A 15,312-nucleotide genomic window follows, 5' to 3' on the forward strand; every position below is an offset into this window, starting at 1 on the left:
CACCCGGGGCCCAGACCTCCCTCAGACCCCGCTGAGGACACACACGCCTAGTGAAGCACCCACGAGGCGCTGGCCACGCCTCACTGTGGGTGAGCGAGCGGCCGGGGGATCAAGCACACACCCCTCACCCCCACCCCAGGTCAGGGCCACTGCCCCCTGGCCTGGGAGCAGAGGCGGGGGGCACTGCTTGGCCACCCGGGGTCTCCCGGTGCCCGCCGTGGGGCTGGGCACGCACCAGACCTCCACGAAGGCTCAATAAAAGCATTAAAGGGTCCTTAAACAAACCTACACCAGGTCAGTTGTCGAGCCCTAACTACCAGTTCACAGGAAATGCAAGGGCCACGGGCATGAAATCAGTAAAACCCAGACTGTGAGGAGCTCTTCAGAACACATGGCCTGGTTTCTCCTACCAACAAGCAAGGAGGAAAAGAAAACGTGGGAAGGGCCCCAGAGAGGAAAGATCCTAAGAATCCCTTTAACCAAATACAACATGGTAGCCTTGCTCAGACTCAGAATAGGATTTGAACAATCCAACTGGAAAAAAGAAAAAAAGGCAACTAGACAAATGTGAACACTGGAATATTTCATGATATTAAGGATGATACTGTTTCCAGTGTGCTGATGGCACTGCAATTATTTTAAGAGGTTCTTACCTTTTAAAGATAAATACTGAACTGGGACTTCCTCGGTGGCACAGTGGATAAGACTCCATGCTCCCAGTATAGAAGGCCTGGGTTCGATCCTTGGTCAGGAAACTAGATTCCATATACATGCCACAACTAAGAGTTTGCATGCCACAACTAAGGAGCCCATGTGCTGCAACTAAGGGGCTGGTGGGCTACAACAAAGGAGCCTGCTTGCCACAACTAAGACCTGCTGCAGCTAAATAAATAAATAAAAGATAAATACAGAACTGTTTACAGATGAAATGATAAGTCTGGCATTTACTTCGAAATAATGCAGTAGGTGAAACAAGTGTACCTACAAGCTGTTAGCTGTTGAAGTCGGGTGATGGCTGCCTGGGGAAGGGGCGCAGGTCACTGTATCATTCAGTCTAATTTTGTGTCCGTTTAAAAGTTTTCATCGGGGCTTCCCTGGTGGTGCAGTGGTTGAGAGGCCACCTGCCAATGCAGGGAATGCAGGTTCGTGCCCCAGTCCGGGAAGATCCCACATGCCGCAGAGCGGCTGGGCCCGTGAGCCATGGCCGCTGAGCCTGCGCGTCCGGAGGCTGTGCTCCGCAACGGGAGAGGCCACAACAGTGAGAGGCCCGCGTACCGCAAAAAAAAGGTTTCATCATGGGACTTCCCTGGTGGCGCAGTTGTTGAGAATCCACCTGCCAATGCAGGGGACGCGTGTTCTATCCCTGGTCCGGGAAGATCCCACATGCCGCGGAACAACCAAACCCATGCGCCACAACTACTGAGCCTGTGCTCTAGAGCCCGTGAGCCACAACTACTGAGCCTGCATGCCACAACTACTGAAGCCTACACACCTAGAGCTCATGCTCCACAACAAGAGAAGCCACTGCAATGAAAAGCCCATGCACCACAACAAAGAGTAGCCCCCGCGCACAACTAGAGAAAGCCCGTGCGCAGCAATGAAGACCCAACGCAGCCAAAAATAAAACATAAATAAATCAATTTATTAAAAAAAAGAGTTTTCATCATAAAAAGTAACAAAAGAATTTCACTCCTATGCCCAAGAGAAAAGAAAATATACATCCACACAAAAATGTGTACACAGATGTTCATAGCAGCATTATTTATAATAGCCCAAAAGCAGAAACAACCCCAAAGTCCATAAACTAATGAATGGATAAATAAAACGTGTTATAGACGTAAAATACAATGTCATCCAGGCAACAGGAGGAATGAAGTACTTCCTTGAAAACATTATGCAGAGTGAAAGCAGCCGGTCACAAAAAGTCATATATTGTATGAGTTAGTTTATATGAAATATCCAGAATGGGCAAATCAGAGCCAGAAAGCAGATTAGTGGTTGCCAGGGGCTGGGAGGTGGGCAGGGATGGGGAGTGACAGCTAATGGGTACAGGTTTTCTTTAGAGGGGATGGAAATATTGTAAAATTGACTGTGGAGATGGGTACACAACTGTGAATATACTAAAAGCCATTGCACACTTTAAATGGGTGAATTGTATGGTATGTGAATTGTTGAGATATCTCGATAAGCTGTTTTTTTTTTTTTCTCAGTACGCGGGCCTCTCACTGTTGTGACCTCTCCCGTTGCGGAGCACAGGCTCCGGATGCGCAGGCTCAGCGGCCATGGCTCACGGGCCTAGCCGCTCCGCGGCATGTGGGATCTTCCCAGACCGGGGCACGAACCTGTGTCCCCTGCATCGGCAGGCAGACTCTCAACCACTGCGCCACCAGGGAAGCCCGATAAGCTGTTATTTTTAAAAAGTTGCAAAGGAGAGTAGGATCCAGGGGTGAGGAAGGAGACAGTGTGAGAAGTTGTCAGTCACCGTAAAGCAAGTAAAAGTGGTTTAATTATGAAATCTGATTTAAACATTGTGATTAGAAATGTTGATTTCCAACCAATTTGCAAAAACTAAAGACAAAAAAGGAACCAAGTGGCTAAAATATATATATATATATATTATTATTATTTTTTAATCTAGTATAGAGCAACAAAAACAAATCCAAAACAATTAAGAAAATGGAAATAGGAACACATGTATGAATAACTACCTTAAATGTAAATGGATTAAATGCTCCAACCAAAAGACATAGACTGGCTGAATGGATACAAAAAAAGACCCATCTATATGCTGTCTACAAGAGACCCACTTCAGACCTAGGGACACATACAGACTGAAAGTGAGGGGATGGAAAAAGATATTCCATGCAAATGGAAAACAAAGGAAGCTGGAGTAGCAATACTCATATCAGACAAAATCAACTTTAAAATAAAGACTGTTACAAGAGACAAGGAAGGACACTACATAATGATCAAGGTATCAATCCAAGATATAAAAATTATAAATATGTATGCACCCAACATACAAGCACCTCAATATATAAAGCAAATACTAACAGCCATAAAGGGAGAAATTGACAATAACACAATAATAGTGGGGGACTTTAACCCCCCACTGACACCAATGGACAGATCATCCAGACAGAAAATCAATAAGGAAACACAGGCACTTAAATGACACTTTACACTAGATGGACTTAATTGATATTTATAGAGCATTCCATCCAAAAGGAGCAGAATACACATTCTTCTCAGGTGCACATGGAACGTTCTCCAGGACTGACCACATGCTGGGCCACAAAGCCAGCCTCAGTAAATTTAAGAAAACTGAAATCATATCAAGCATCTTTTCTGACCACAACGCTATGAGATTAGAAATAAAAAATACAGGAAAGAAGAAACTGTAAAAAACACAAACTCGTGTAGGCTAAACAATATGTTACTAAACAACCAATGGATCACTGAAGAAATCAAAGAGGAAATTAAGAGAGACAAATGAAAATAAAAACACGACGATCCAAAACCTATGGAATGCAGCAAAAGCAGTTCAAAGAGGGAAGTTTATAGCAATACAATCTTACCTCAGGAAACAAGAAACATCTCAAATAAACAACCTAACCTTACACCTAAAGCAACTAGAGAAAGAGGAACAAACAAAACCCAAAGTTAGCAGAAGGAAAGAAATCAAAGATCAGAGCAGAAATAAATGAAACAGAGATGAAGAAAACAATAGAAAAGATCAGTGAAATGAAAACCTGGTTCTTCAAAAAGATAAACGAAACTGGTAAAACTTTACTAGACTCATCAGAAAAAAAAGGGACAGGCTTCCCCTTTCAATAAAATTAGAAATGAAAAAGGAGACTACTACAAGCAACTATACACCAATAAAATGAACAACCTGGAAGAAATGGACAAATTCTTAGAAAGGTACAACCTTCCAAGACTGAACCAGGAAGAGATAGAAAATATGAACAGACCAATCACGAGTACTGAAATTGAAACTGTGATTTAAAAACTTCCAGCAAACCAAAGTCCAGGACCAGATGGCTTCACAGGCAAATTCTATCAAACATTTAGAGAAGAGCTAACACCCATCCTTCTTAAACTCTTCCCAAAAAAATTGCAGAGGAAGGAACACTCCCATTCTACAAGGCCACCATCACCCTGATGCCAAAACCAGACAAAGATACCACAAAAAAAGAAAATTACAGGCCAATATCACTGATGAACATTGACGCAAAAATCCTCAACAAAATACTACAAACCAAATGCAACAGCATGTTAAAAAGATCATGCAGCATGATCAAGTGGGATTTATCCCAGGGATGCAAGGATTCTTCTACATCTGCAAATCAACCACGATGACATACCACATCAACAGACTGAAGAATAAAAACCATATGATCATCTCAATAGATGCAGAAAAAGCTTCTGACAAAATTCAACACCCATTTATGATAAAAACTCTTCAGAAAGTGGGCACAGAGGGAACCTACCTCAACATAATAAAGGCCATATATGACAAACCCACAGGAAACATCTCAATGGTGAAAAACTGAAAGCATTTCCTCTAAGATCAGGAACAAGACAAGGAAGTCCACCCTCACCACTATTATTCAACATAATTTTGGAAGTCCTAGCTACAGTAATCAGAGAAGAAAAAGAAATAAAAGCAATACAAATTGGAAAAGAAGAAGTAAAGCTGTCACTGTTTGCAGATGACATGATACTATACATAGAGAATCTTAAAGATGCCACCAGAAAACTACTAGAGCTCATCAATGAATTTGGTAAAGTTGCAGGATACAAAATTAATGTTCAGAAATCTCTTGCATTCCTATACACTAACAATGAAAGATTAGAAAGAGAAATTAAGGAAACAATTCCATTTACCATTGTAACAAAAAGAATAAAATACCTAGGAATAAACTTATCTAAGGAGGCAAAAGACCTGTACTGAGAAAAGAAAGAAATCAAAGATGACACAAACAGATGTTCTTAGATTGGAAGAATCAACATTGTGAAAATGACTATATTACCCAAAGCAATCTACAGATTCAATGCAATCCCTACCAAATTACCAATGGCATTTTCCACAGAATTAGAACAAAAATTTTTACAATTTGTATGGAAACACAAAAGACTGCAAATAGCCAAAGTTATCTTGAGAAAGAAAAACAGAGCTTCAGGAATCTGGCTCCCTGACTTCAGACTATATTAGAAAGCTACAGTAATCAAAACAGTTTCATTGCAGCACTATTTACAATAGTGAGGACATGGAAGCAACCTAAACGTCCATCAACAGAGGACTAGAAAAAGAAGATGTGGGGACTTCCCTGGCAGTCCAGTGGTTAAGACTCTGTGCTCCCAATGTAGGGGGCACGGGTTCAATCCCTGGTTGGGGAACTAAGATCTTGCATGCTGCAGCCAAAAAAAAAGAAAAAAAAAAAAGTGCTACATATATACAATGGAATATTACTCAGCCATAAAAAAGAATGAAATAATGCCATTTGCAGCAACATGGATAGACCTAGAGATTTTCATACTGAGTGAAGTAAGTCAGAGAAAGACAAATATCATATGATATCACTTATATGTGGAATCTAAAAAAAGGGTACAAATCAACTTGTTTACAAAACAGAAGGGTCACAGATATAGGAAACAAATTTAAGGGCTTCCCTGGTGGTGCAGTGGTTAAGAATCTGCCCGCCAATGCAAGGGACATGGGTGTGAGCCCTGTTCTAGGAATATCCCACATGCTGCAGAGCAACTGAGCCTGTGTGCCACAACTAGTGAGCCTGCACTCTAGAGCCCGCAAGCCACAACTACTGAAGCCTGCATGCCACAACTACTGAAGCCGACACACCTAGAGCCTATGCTCCGCAACAAGAGATGCCACCACAATGAGAAGCCCGCACACTACAACGAAGAGTAGCCCCCGCTCGCCGCAACGAAATAAAGTCTGCACGCAGCAACGAAGACCCAACACAGTCAAGAATAAATAAATAAATAAATAATTTTTAAAAAGAAAACAAATTTATGGTTACCAGGGGATAAGTGGGAGGAGGGATAAATTGGGAGGTTGGGATTGACATATACACACTACTATATATAAAATAAATAACTTATAAGAACCTGCTGTATAGCACAGGGAACTCTACTCAGCAATCTGTAATGGCAAATGTGGGAAAAGAATCTTAAAAAAAAAAAGTGGATATATGTATATGTATAACTGATTCACTTTGCTGTACACCTGAAACTAACGCAACATTGTAAATCAACGATACTCCAATAAAATTTTTTTAAATGAGACCCAATTAAACTTAAAACTTTTGCACAGAAAAAATAAACAAAAGGACAACCCATGAAATGGGAGAAAATATTTGCAAATGAAGTGACTGACAAAGGATTAATCTCCAAAACATATGAACAGCTCATGCAGTTCAATATCAAAAAAAAAAACATAATCCAATCAAAAAATAGGCAGAAGATCTAACTAGACATTTCTCAAAAGAAATACAGATGGCCAAAAAGCACAAGAAAAGATGCTCAACATCACTAATTATTAGAGAAACGCATATCAAAACTACAATGAGGTATCAGCTCATACCAGTCAGAATGGCCATCATCAAAAAGTCAACAAACAATAAATGATGGAGAGGGTATGGAATAAAGGGAACTCTCCTACAGTGTGGGTGGGAATGTAAATTGGTACAGCCACTGTGGAGAACAGTATGGAGGTTCCTCAAAAACCTAAACATAGGGCTTCCCTGGTGGCACAGTGGTTGAGAGTCCGCCTGCCGATGCAGGGGACGCGGGTTCGTGCCCCCGTCCGGGAAGATCCCACATGCCGCGGAGCGGCTGGGCCCGTGAGCCATGGCCGCTGAGCCTGCGCGTCCGGAGCCTGTGCTCCGCAACGGGAGATGCCACAGTGGTGCGAGGCCTGCGTACCGAAAAAAAAAAAAACAACAAAAAAAAAAACTAAACATAGAACTACCATATGATCCAGCAATCCCACTCCCAGGCATATATCCAGAGAAAACCATGATTCAAAAAGATACATGCACCCCAATGTTCATTGCATCACTATTTACAATAGCCAAGACATGGAAGCATTCAACATGTCCATGGAAGGATGGATGAATAAAGAAGATGTGGTACATATATACAATATATACAATGGAATATTACTCAGCCATGAAAAAGAATGAAATAATGCTATTTGCAGCAACATGCATGGACCTAGAGAGGATCATACTAAGTGAAGTCAGTCACACAGAGAAAGACACATATCATATGATACACTCATATGTGGAAGCTAAAAAAAAACAAGGTACAAATGAACTTATTTACAAAACAGAAATAGAGTCACAGAGGTAGAAAACAAACTTACAGTTACTGGGGGGAAAGGGAGGAGGGATAAACTGGGAGATTAGGATTGACATTTACACACTACTACATATAAAACAGATAACTACTAAGGACATACTGTGTAGCACAGGGAACTCTACTCATTACTCTGTAATGACCTATATGGGAAAAGAATCTAAAACAGCGTGGATATATGTATACTGTACACCTGAAACCAACACAAAATTGTAAATCAACTATACTCCAATAAAAATTTAAAAAATAAAGTGGGAAAAAACCCACCTGAAAACTCTAGATCTCAGCAAAAATTGTAAAGAGGCTTAATCAAATTCAACCTCTATTGCCTCCTGGCCAGGAAGAGCCCAGTGTCTGAGAATATTCATTTTGGGGCCAGAGCCTGCTAATCAGTAGAGTCTGAGGTCAGTCAGGACCTCTGGAGTCTCACTCTCCTCTCGCAAATAAAAACTTCCCCATCTCCCGTGGTGGGGAGGGGGCCCTAAGGAGCTCTGAGCCCTCCCAACTGCAGTGTCAGAGGGTTTCTGGAGGGGCCTGGCCTGGCGTGACAGCTCTGAGACAGGCTGGGACCTGGGACCGTCTGCTACAGTGCTTGCACCTGGACAGACATCTCCTCAAACAGCGACATACAAAGAAACTATAAGGGACTAAAAATAACTGCATGCATGCCCAGTGGGGCAAATTATGGACAACAAGAATCAGAAAAACCAAAAACCCAACTGGTACTTCTGAAGAGCTGGGAGCAAAAGCAGGGTACTGCGCATGCCCCCTGCACACACCACCACCTAAGGGGTGGGCAGACCACATAAGACCCCCCTCTGGCCCGACCCCTGGACACACCCTCTCCCCCACCCCATATGAGGAAGCAGTTTGCAGCCCTCCCTCAGCAAGCGAGCAAGGGAAACTGTTACTTGTTTTTGCTCCCCCCTGCTGCAGCAGGGGTCCCAATAAAGACTTGCCTGAATTTTTTTTTTTTTTAATTTGTTTTTGGCTGCCTTGGGCCTTCGTTGCTGCACACAGGCTCTCTCTAGTTGCGGCGAGCAGGGGCTACTCTTCATTGCGGTGCATGGGCTTCCCACTGCGGTGGCTTCTCTTGTTGCAGAGCACGGGCTCTAAGCACGCGAGTCTCAGGAGTTCTGGTGCATGGGCTCAGTAGTTGTGGCTCGTGGGCTCTAGAGCACAGGCTCAGTAGTTGTGGCGCACGGGCTTAGTTGCTCTGTGGCATGTGGGATCTTCCCAGACCAGGGCTGGAACCTGTGTCCCCTGCATTGGCAGGCGGATTCTCAACCACTGCGCCACCAGGCAAGTCCCTTTGCCTGAATTTCTTATCTGGCCACTGATCAATTTCTATTGATAAGGAGGCCAAGAACCCTGTTCAGTAACATACTTTGTGGCGACACCTCAAAGGGACAATTGTTCCCTTCCCAGAAGAGGATCTATGCACCTCTGGGATCACTGAACACAGCTTCCCCATGGGTGATAAGTGGCCTTCTGAACCTCTTGTTTCAGTGTTACCTCATTTGGTAAGTCTGCTTTCCTGGCCCCTGGGGGCCTCAGTACCCTCATTCAAGCAACTCTTTCCCCTTCCCCTTTGTCCTTTTTCCCTCCCCGTTTTCCCTTTGTCCCTTTTCCTCTCCTGAAATCTCTCTACTTCTCTCTCTGTCCTCTCCTACTTCTGTCCTGTCTTTCCAAGAGAGTGGACATCGGGCAGCTACAGCATCACTCCTCTCAGCTTGTGAGACCTGCTCGCTCTGGCCGGCAACAGCTCACCTCGACAGGTGACAAGCAGCGGTGGGAGAGGCTCGCCTCACACAGCGCAGATCCTGGTCCAGCAGGCTCTCCTCACAGGAGATTTATGAGAATGATAGAGGTTCAAACCTCAACATGTGGCTGGAAGTCCGATCATCCCAATATTCTCACCTTTATTTTCCTGCCGCCCAGAGAAGTCCCGTTAGACAATAAATGCTGGAGAGGGTGTGGAGAGAAGGGAACCCTCCTATACTTTTTGTGGGAATGTAAATTGGTACAGCCACTATGGAGAACAGTATGGAGGTTCCTTAAAAAATTAAGAAGAGAGCTACCATATGATCCTGCAATCCCACTCCTGGGCATATATCCAGAGAAGAACATGGTCTGAAAGGATACCTGCACCCCAGTGTTCATTGCAGCACTGTCTACGATAGCCAAGACATGGAAGCAACCTAAATGTCTATCAACAGAGGAGTGGATAAAGACGACGTGGTACATGTGTACAATGGAATATTACTCAGCCATAAAAAAAGAATGAAATAATGACATTTGCAGCAACATGGATGGACCTAGAGATTGTCATACGGAGTGAAGTAAGTCAGACAGAGAAAGAGAAATATTGCATGATATCGCTTATATGCGGAATCTAAAAAGAAATGATACTGGACTTCCCTGGTGGCGCAGTGGTTAGGAATCCACCTGCCAATGCAGGGGACACGGGTTTGAGCCCTGGTCCGGGAGGATCTTGCGTACCGCGTAGCAACTAGGCCCCGGCGCCACAATTACTGAAGCCCGCACATCTGGAGCCCGTGCTCCGCAACAGAAGTCACCCGCAGTGAGGGGCCCACGCGCCGCAGTGAAGAATGGCCCCGCTCGTCACAGCTAGAGAAAGCCCGTGCGTGGCAAGGATGATTCAACACAGAAAAAAAATGAATAATTAAAGAAATAAATTTAAAAAGAAATGATACAAACAAACTTATCTACAAAACAGAAACAGACTCACAAACTTAGAGAATGAATTTATGGTTACCAGGGGGGAAGGGTTGGGGGAAGGGATAGTTAGGGATTTTCGGACTGACATGTACACACTGCTATATTTAAAGTGGATAACCAACAAGTATCTACTGTATAGCACAGGGAACTCTGCTCAATATTATAAGATAACCTAAATGGGGAAAGAATTTGAAAAAGAATAGATACATGTATATGTATAACTGAATCACCTTGCTGTACACCTGAAACTATCACAACGTTGTTAATCAACAATACTCCAATAGAAAATTAAAAGTTTAAAAAAAGAAAAAAGAGAAGTCCCATTGGGAATGGGCTAAATCGGCAGTTTTCTATATACTGGTGTATGCGTGGGTGAGACTCCCACAGATGATGTACAACTGGCTGATTTCCAGGCTTGATCACCGCAACGGGCAGTGGATAGGGTCTTCCCTCCTTCACTGGCTCTTTCTGGAAGCACGCAGGTTGGTGCCTGAATAGATACCCACAGGGGGCGGGTTGAAAGGGCAATCTCTCTCTCTCTTTCAGTCTTTTCTTTCCCTCTTCCCTTCACCTGTCCCTCGGTTCCCAGCCCTGCACTCTCATACCCTTAATCCTAAAGATTTTTTGTTTGTGTGTTTAAGTTTTTGTCACTGGTGTCTTTGTATTATGTAGTCTTGTCTGTCCAACTGCTCTTGCAAGTCTCTGCCAAAGCACAGTGGAACATTTAAGCCTTGTACAAACACATACAGCCACATCGCCTGAAACTCCAGTCATGGGTTACTTGGTGGGATTTTAAAGACCAACAACAAAAAAAAAAAAAAAAAGAGAGAGGGGCTTGCATTTCTCTCCTTTGCCTTTGCAATGTAACTATTCGACCTGAGCTCCAAGAATTACCTGATCCATCTGTAGACCCCTAGTCTGAGGGAAAAAAAGAGGCCTTTTTAATTTCAAGAGGGAAAACGATGAGATCTCTGATTCTGTAGAAATTAACTTGTCTAACTTAAGCTTGTCAGTTTAATTGATACAGACCTGTCTTTAGAGTCATCAACATTAATTATAATATTTTCTTTGTACCTAGGGTTACTGAAAGTCAATAAGTACATATTGTTTCTGTTTTAAAATCTGTCATCAAGGAGAATGACCTGATGTGATTAAACTTTTAAGTAAATTTAACTATGATAAGAGCTTTTTGATAAACTCTATGGGAATAATTATGTTTTGGAAACTTCCATCTACAATAGTCCCTCCAAATTTTGGTAACTTAAAACTAAATTACGGCAAATGACAGGAATCCATCGAGTATCCAGGCCATTTCAAATAAGATGAAATACTGGAACATTAATTGCTAAACAGGTCTCTGTTTACCTACTTTTGTCTTCTTGTGAGAGGGAAACTAAAGATGTTTGGGTTTATTAGACACATGTCTTGCACATTAAGGAAAGAAATTGTGTTTTGGGAAGATACACGTTTCTAGATGTTATGAGATATTCCAATCAAGGAATGCTAATGTAAAAGACAGTTCATGGTTGCTTAAGGAAAGTAGGATGTGTGTTTTCAGAAAAGAAGGTATGAGGGTGGCTTCCTTGGTGGCACAGTGGTTAAGAATCCGCCTGCCACGTATTAACCACCAGGAGGGTGTCCAGCTAGAAGTCCTTGTCCCTGCGCGCTCCTTCTCCCTGTCACCTTTCACCATTCTTGTCAAGCTGCCCAGCTTGGAGTTGTCTGTCGTGCGCTAGTGTCTCATGGTTATAGTTAGAAGAGCAAGAATCTCCTGATAATGTGTAATAGCTTGAGAAGAAGTTCTTTTTTCCTGCTAACCAGGTAAGCAGTCTGAGGAGAGCATGGGCGTCGTTTCTGTGTTTGTTGGGATCCTGGTCGGGGTAAGATTGGGACTTAGATAAGATTCCTCTTGGGACATCCTTAATATTTATTAGCTTCTAACTAGTGTTGTAAGCCCAGTTGCCAATTTGGAGATCTCAGTTATTCTGTTCATGGATTTTTATTCACTGCAGGGGACACGGGTTCAAGCCCTGGTCCGGGAAAATCCCACATGCCGCGGAACAACTAAGCCCGTGCGCCACAACTATTGAGGCTGCACTCTAGAGCCCACGAGCCACAACTACTGAGCCCGCATGCCACAACTACTGAAGCCTACGTGCCTAGAGCCCGTGCTCCACAACGAGAAGCCACTGCAATTAGAAGCCCATGCACCGCAATGAAGAGTAGCCCCCACTCGCCGCAACTAGAGAAAGCCAATGTGCAGCAACAAATACCTAACGCAGCCAAAAAATTAATTAATTAAAAAAAAAAAGATATGAGGAACAGAAATATATTTTATTAAAAGGAAAAAGTGATTTTTGTCCTAGGGCTGGTTATTTCTGAATGGAAAGAATAAGGGACAGGATAATATGGCTACACAAAGTTGCAGAAGGTTTGCAGAAAAGGATCATTGGAAAAAGAATTTTGTATGTGGTCAGGACTTTCTAAGGTTGGGTCACATTTAATTAGGAAAATGGATTTTATTAAGAGGAGGTTGATGCAAGACTGGATTTGGTTTCTCTCTCTAGGAGAACAAAATTGTCCTGGAGTGCTGCTTATGATAAAAGATCATATGAGTTCCTGTATTTACTTTTGAAATCTTTTTTTCACCTTAGCTTAAGGAGTAAGTACTCTCACTTTATTCTATGCCCAAAAATCCCCTGTGGGAATACTCCCACCTCTAGGCCCTCAGGTTCTGACCCCTGTGGCCTTTTCCATTGTGAATCTGTAAGGAGAGGTTTGGCAGGTTCTCAGAGAACTCTGACAAGTTTAGGGACGAATTTATCAGGCTGGGGTTGACATTCTCTCTCACCTGGCAGGACATCATGGTTATTCTGGCCCACTGTCGCACCCTGGATTAAAAGGAGCGCATAGTGAGAAAGGCCAGGGGACACGCAGATGGCCTGGTGGCCACCAATCCACACCACCAAATTTATCAGGTGGGTGGGGACGCAATCCTAGAACATGACCCCCACTGGGACTGTGGAGATTGTGCAGGCCAGGCTAGGATGAGACATTATATTACTTGTGTATCAGAAGGAAGGAAAGGGTATATGGTGAAGCCTTTAAATTATGATAAGGTCTGAGAGGTTACACAGGAAAAAGATAAAAATCTGGCAGTCTTCCCGAGCCGGGCAACAGAGGCATTCAGGAAGGACACCAGTACAGTCTCTGAGTCCACAGAAGGGAGGACACTGCTGGCCATGTATTTTATCACCCAGGCTACTCCTGATATCAGGAGAAAATTACAAAAAGCTTGAGGCCAGGCCCCAAACCCCGTTGTCAATCTTGGTAGAGGAGGCCTTCAAGGTCTGTACTTAACGGAGGAGACCAATAAGAATAAGAGGCTAATAAAGAAAATGCAACTTTTGGCTGCTCTGATCCATCCACAACCTCGAGGGAATCCTGGAGGGCCGAGAAGGCTGGACAGACCGCCAAGAAGCTGCCTAGGCCAGAACCAGTGTGCCTTTTGTTGGAAGGGGGCACTGGAAGGGGGAATGTCCTGAGGGCCTTCCTGTGGGATGCCCTAGGGGCAACCCTGCCCCGCCCCAATTCCTTGCAAATCTCTCAGATAAGAGATTCCTGCTCACCGACTGAGGGGGCCGGAGCGCCTGCCTGCCCAGCTCCAGATCCCACTCGATCCATCCTCATCACTCCAGGGGAGCCTTAGGTCACCCTTGATGTGGCAGGTAGGAGAACTGACTTTCTTGCAGACACTGGAGGCTCGTGTTCTGTTCCGATTTGGCCAGCTGGCCCTCTCTCCAACCGTGACTGTACTGTGATGGGAGTTGATGGACAGCCAAAGGTAAGGCAATTTAGGTCTCCCCTTGCCTGTGGAATTGGGGCCATTATTATTACTCACTCCTTTCTGTATATGCCAGAATGCCCTGTCCCCCTCCCCAGAAGAAATTTGCTAAATAAATTAGGAGCTAGTATATTCTTAGGACAGGGGAATCCAAGGAGGTAAAGAATTCAAACAGAGAATGCATCTATTTGTAGCCCCAGATGGCCCACCTGCTGGTCATCAAAATGTTCCCCAAGACATCCCCCAGGAAATTAGAGAACCGGTAGATCCTGCAGTTTGAGATACCTCGGTGCCAGGAAGGGCAAAACTTGTTCCCCCAATAAAAATATGGTTAAGGCCTGGAGAAAAATACCCCTGGAAAAGACAATATCCTTTAGATGCCACGTGCCTGGTCTTGCACTGCTCGCTAGGGGTGTTGCCTTAGAGATCTGCATGGGCTGCGCTTGTGAAAGAATCAACATGTCTTAGGCTAGCGATTCCAAGATCCTTCCTTGGAAAGGAAAAGAAAAAACACAAAAAGAAACGGCTCGGGGCTTCCCTGGTGGCGCAGTGGTTAAGACTCCGCCTGCTAATGCAGGGGACACAGGTTTGAGCCCTGGTCCGGGAAGATCCCACATGCCGCGGAGCAACTAAGCCTGTGCACCACAACTGCTGAGCCTGTGCTCTAGAACCCATGCGCCACAACTACTGAGCCCGCGTGCCACAGCTGCTGATCCTGAGTTCTAGAGCCTGCGAGCCACAACTACTGAAGCCCGCACGCCTAGAGCCCGTGCTCCGCAACAAGAGACGCCACTGCCATGAGAAATGAGAAGCCCACATACCACAACGAAGAGTAGCCCCTGCTCGCTGCAGCTAGAGAAAGCCCAAGCGCAGCAATGAAGACCCAACACAGCCAAAAGTAAATAAATAAAATTAATTAATTAAAAAAAAAAGAAACGGCTGGTTCAGAGCACAAATTCTTATTTTATGGATGTAAAATGTCCAGGTTGCTACAAGATTACCACGGTTTTCAGCTGTGCTCAGACAGTGGCGCTTTACGTAGGTTGTTCAACAGTGCTATGTCGGCCAACAGGAGGAAAGGCCAGATCCACAGAAGGGTGTTCATTTAGAAGAAAGCAACACTGATGATCCACACAACTTCCTGAATTCGTGTTCTATCGCAGAAAGCCTTATCAGTTCAGTAATTCCAGTTAATCTACCAAGATAATGTAACTATGTTTAGTTTTGTAAGGTATACAACAGCACTCTTCTAGTTGGCTGTCAGTTTTTCAAGCGAGTTTTGATTATGGGGGAAAAAAAAAACGCACAATATCCTTTAAAGCCTGAAGCCCTGAGAGGAATCC

The 15,312-nt window shown here is 43.9% G+C and overlaps 1 protein-coding gene across 1 annotated transcript; it reads left to right on the forward strand.

The window, feature by feature from the left end:
• Positions 1–5,414: 5,414 nt before the first annotated feature.
• LOC112407255 (40S ribosomal protein S27-like) lies at positions 5,415–15,094 on the forward strand (the record flags this gene model as incomplete). Its single annotated transcript, XM_024756471.1, has 2 exons — positions 5,415–5,450; positions 14,903–15,094. Coding segments are annotated over 2 exons (228 nt in total), but the record flags the coding sequence as incomplete, so codon positions are not given.
• Positions 15,095–15,312: the final 218 nt, after the last annotated feature.

Source organism: Neophocaena asiaeorientalis, unplaced genomic scaffold, assembly GCF_003031525.2.
Source record: "Neophocaena asiaeorientalis asiaeorientalis breed wild unplaced genomic scaffold, Neophocaena_asiaeorientalis_V1.1 scaffold392, whole genome shotgun sequence".
In the NCBI taxonomy this organism is placed as follows: Eukaryota; Metazoa; Chordata; class Mammalia; order Artiodactyla; family Phocoenidae; genus Neophocaena; species Neophocaena asiaeorientalis.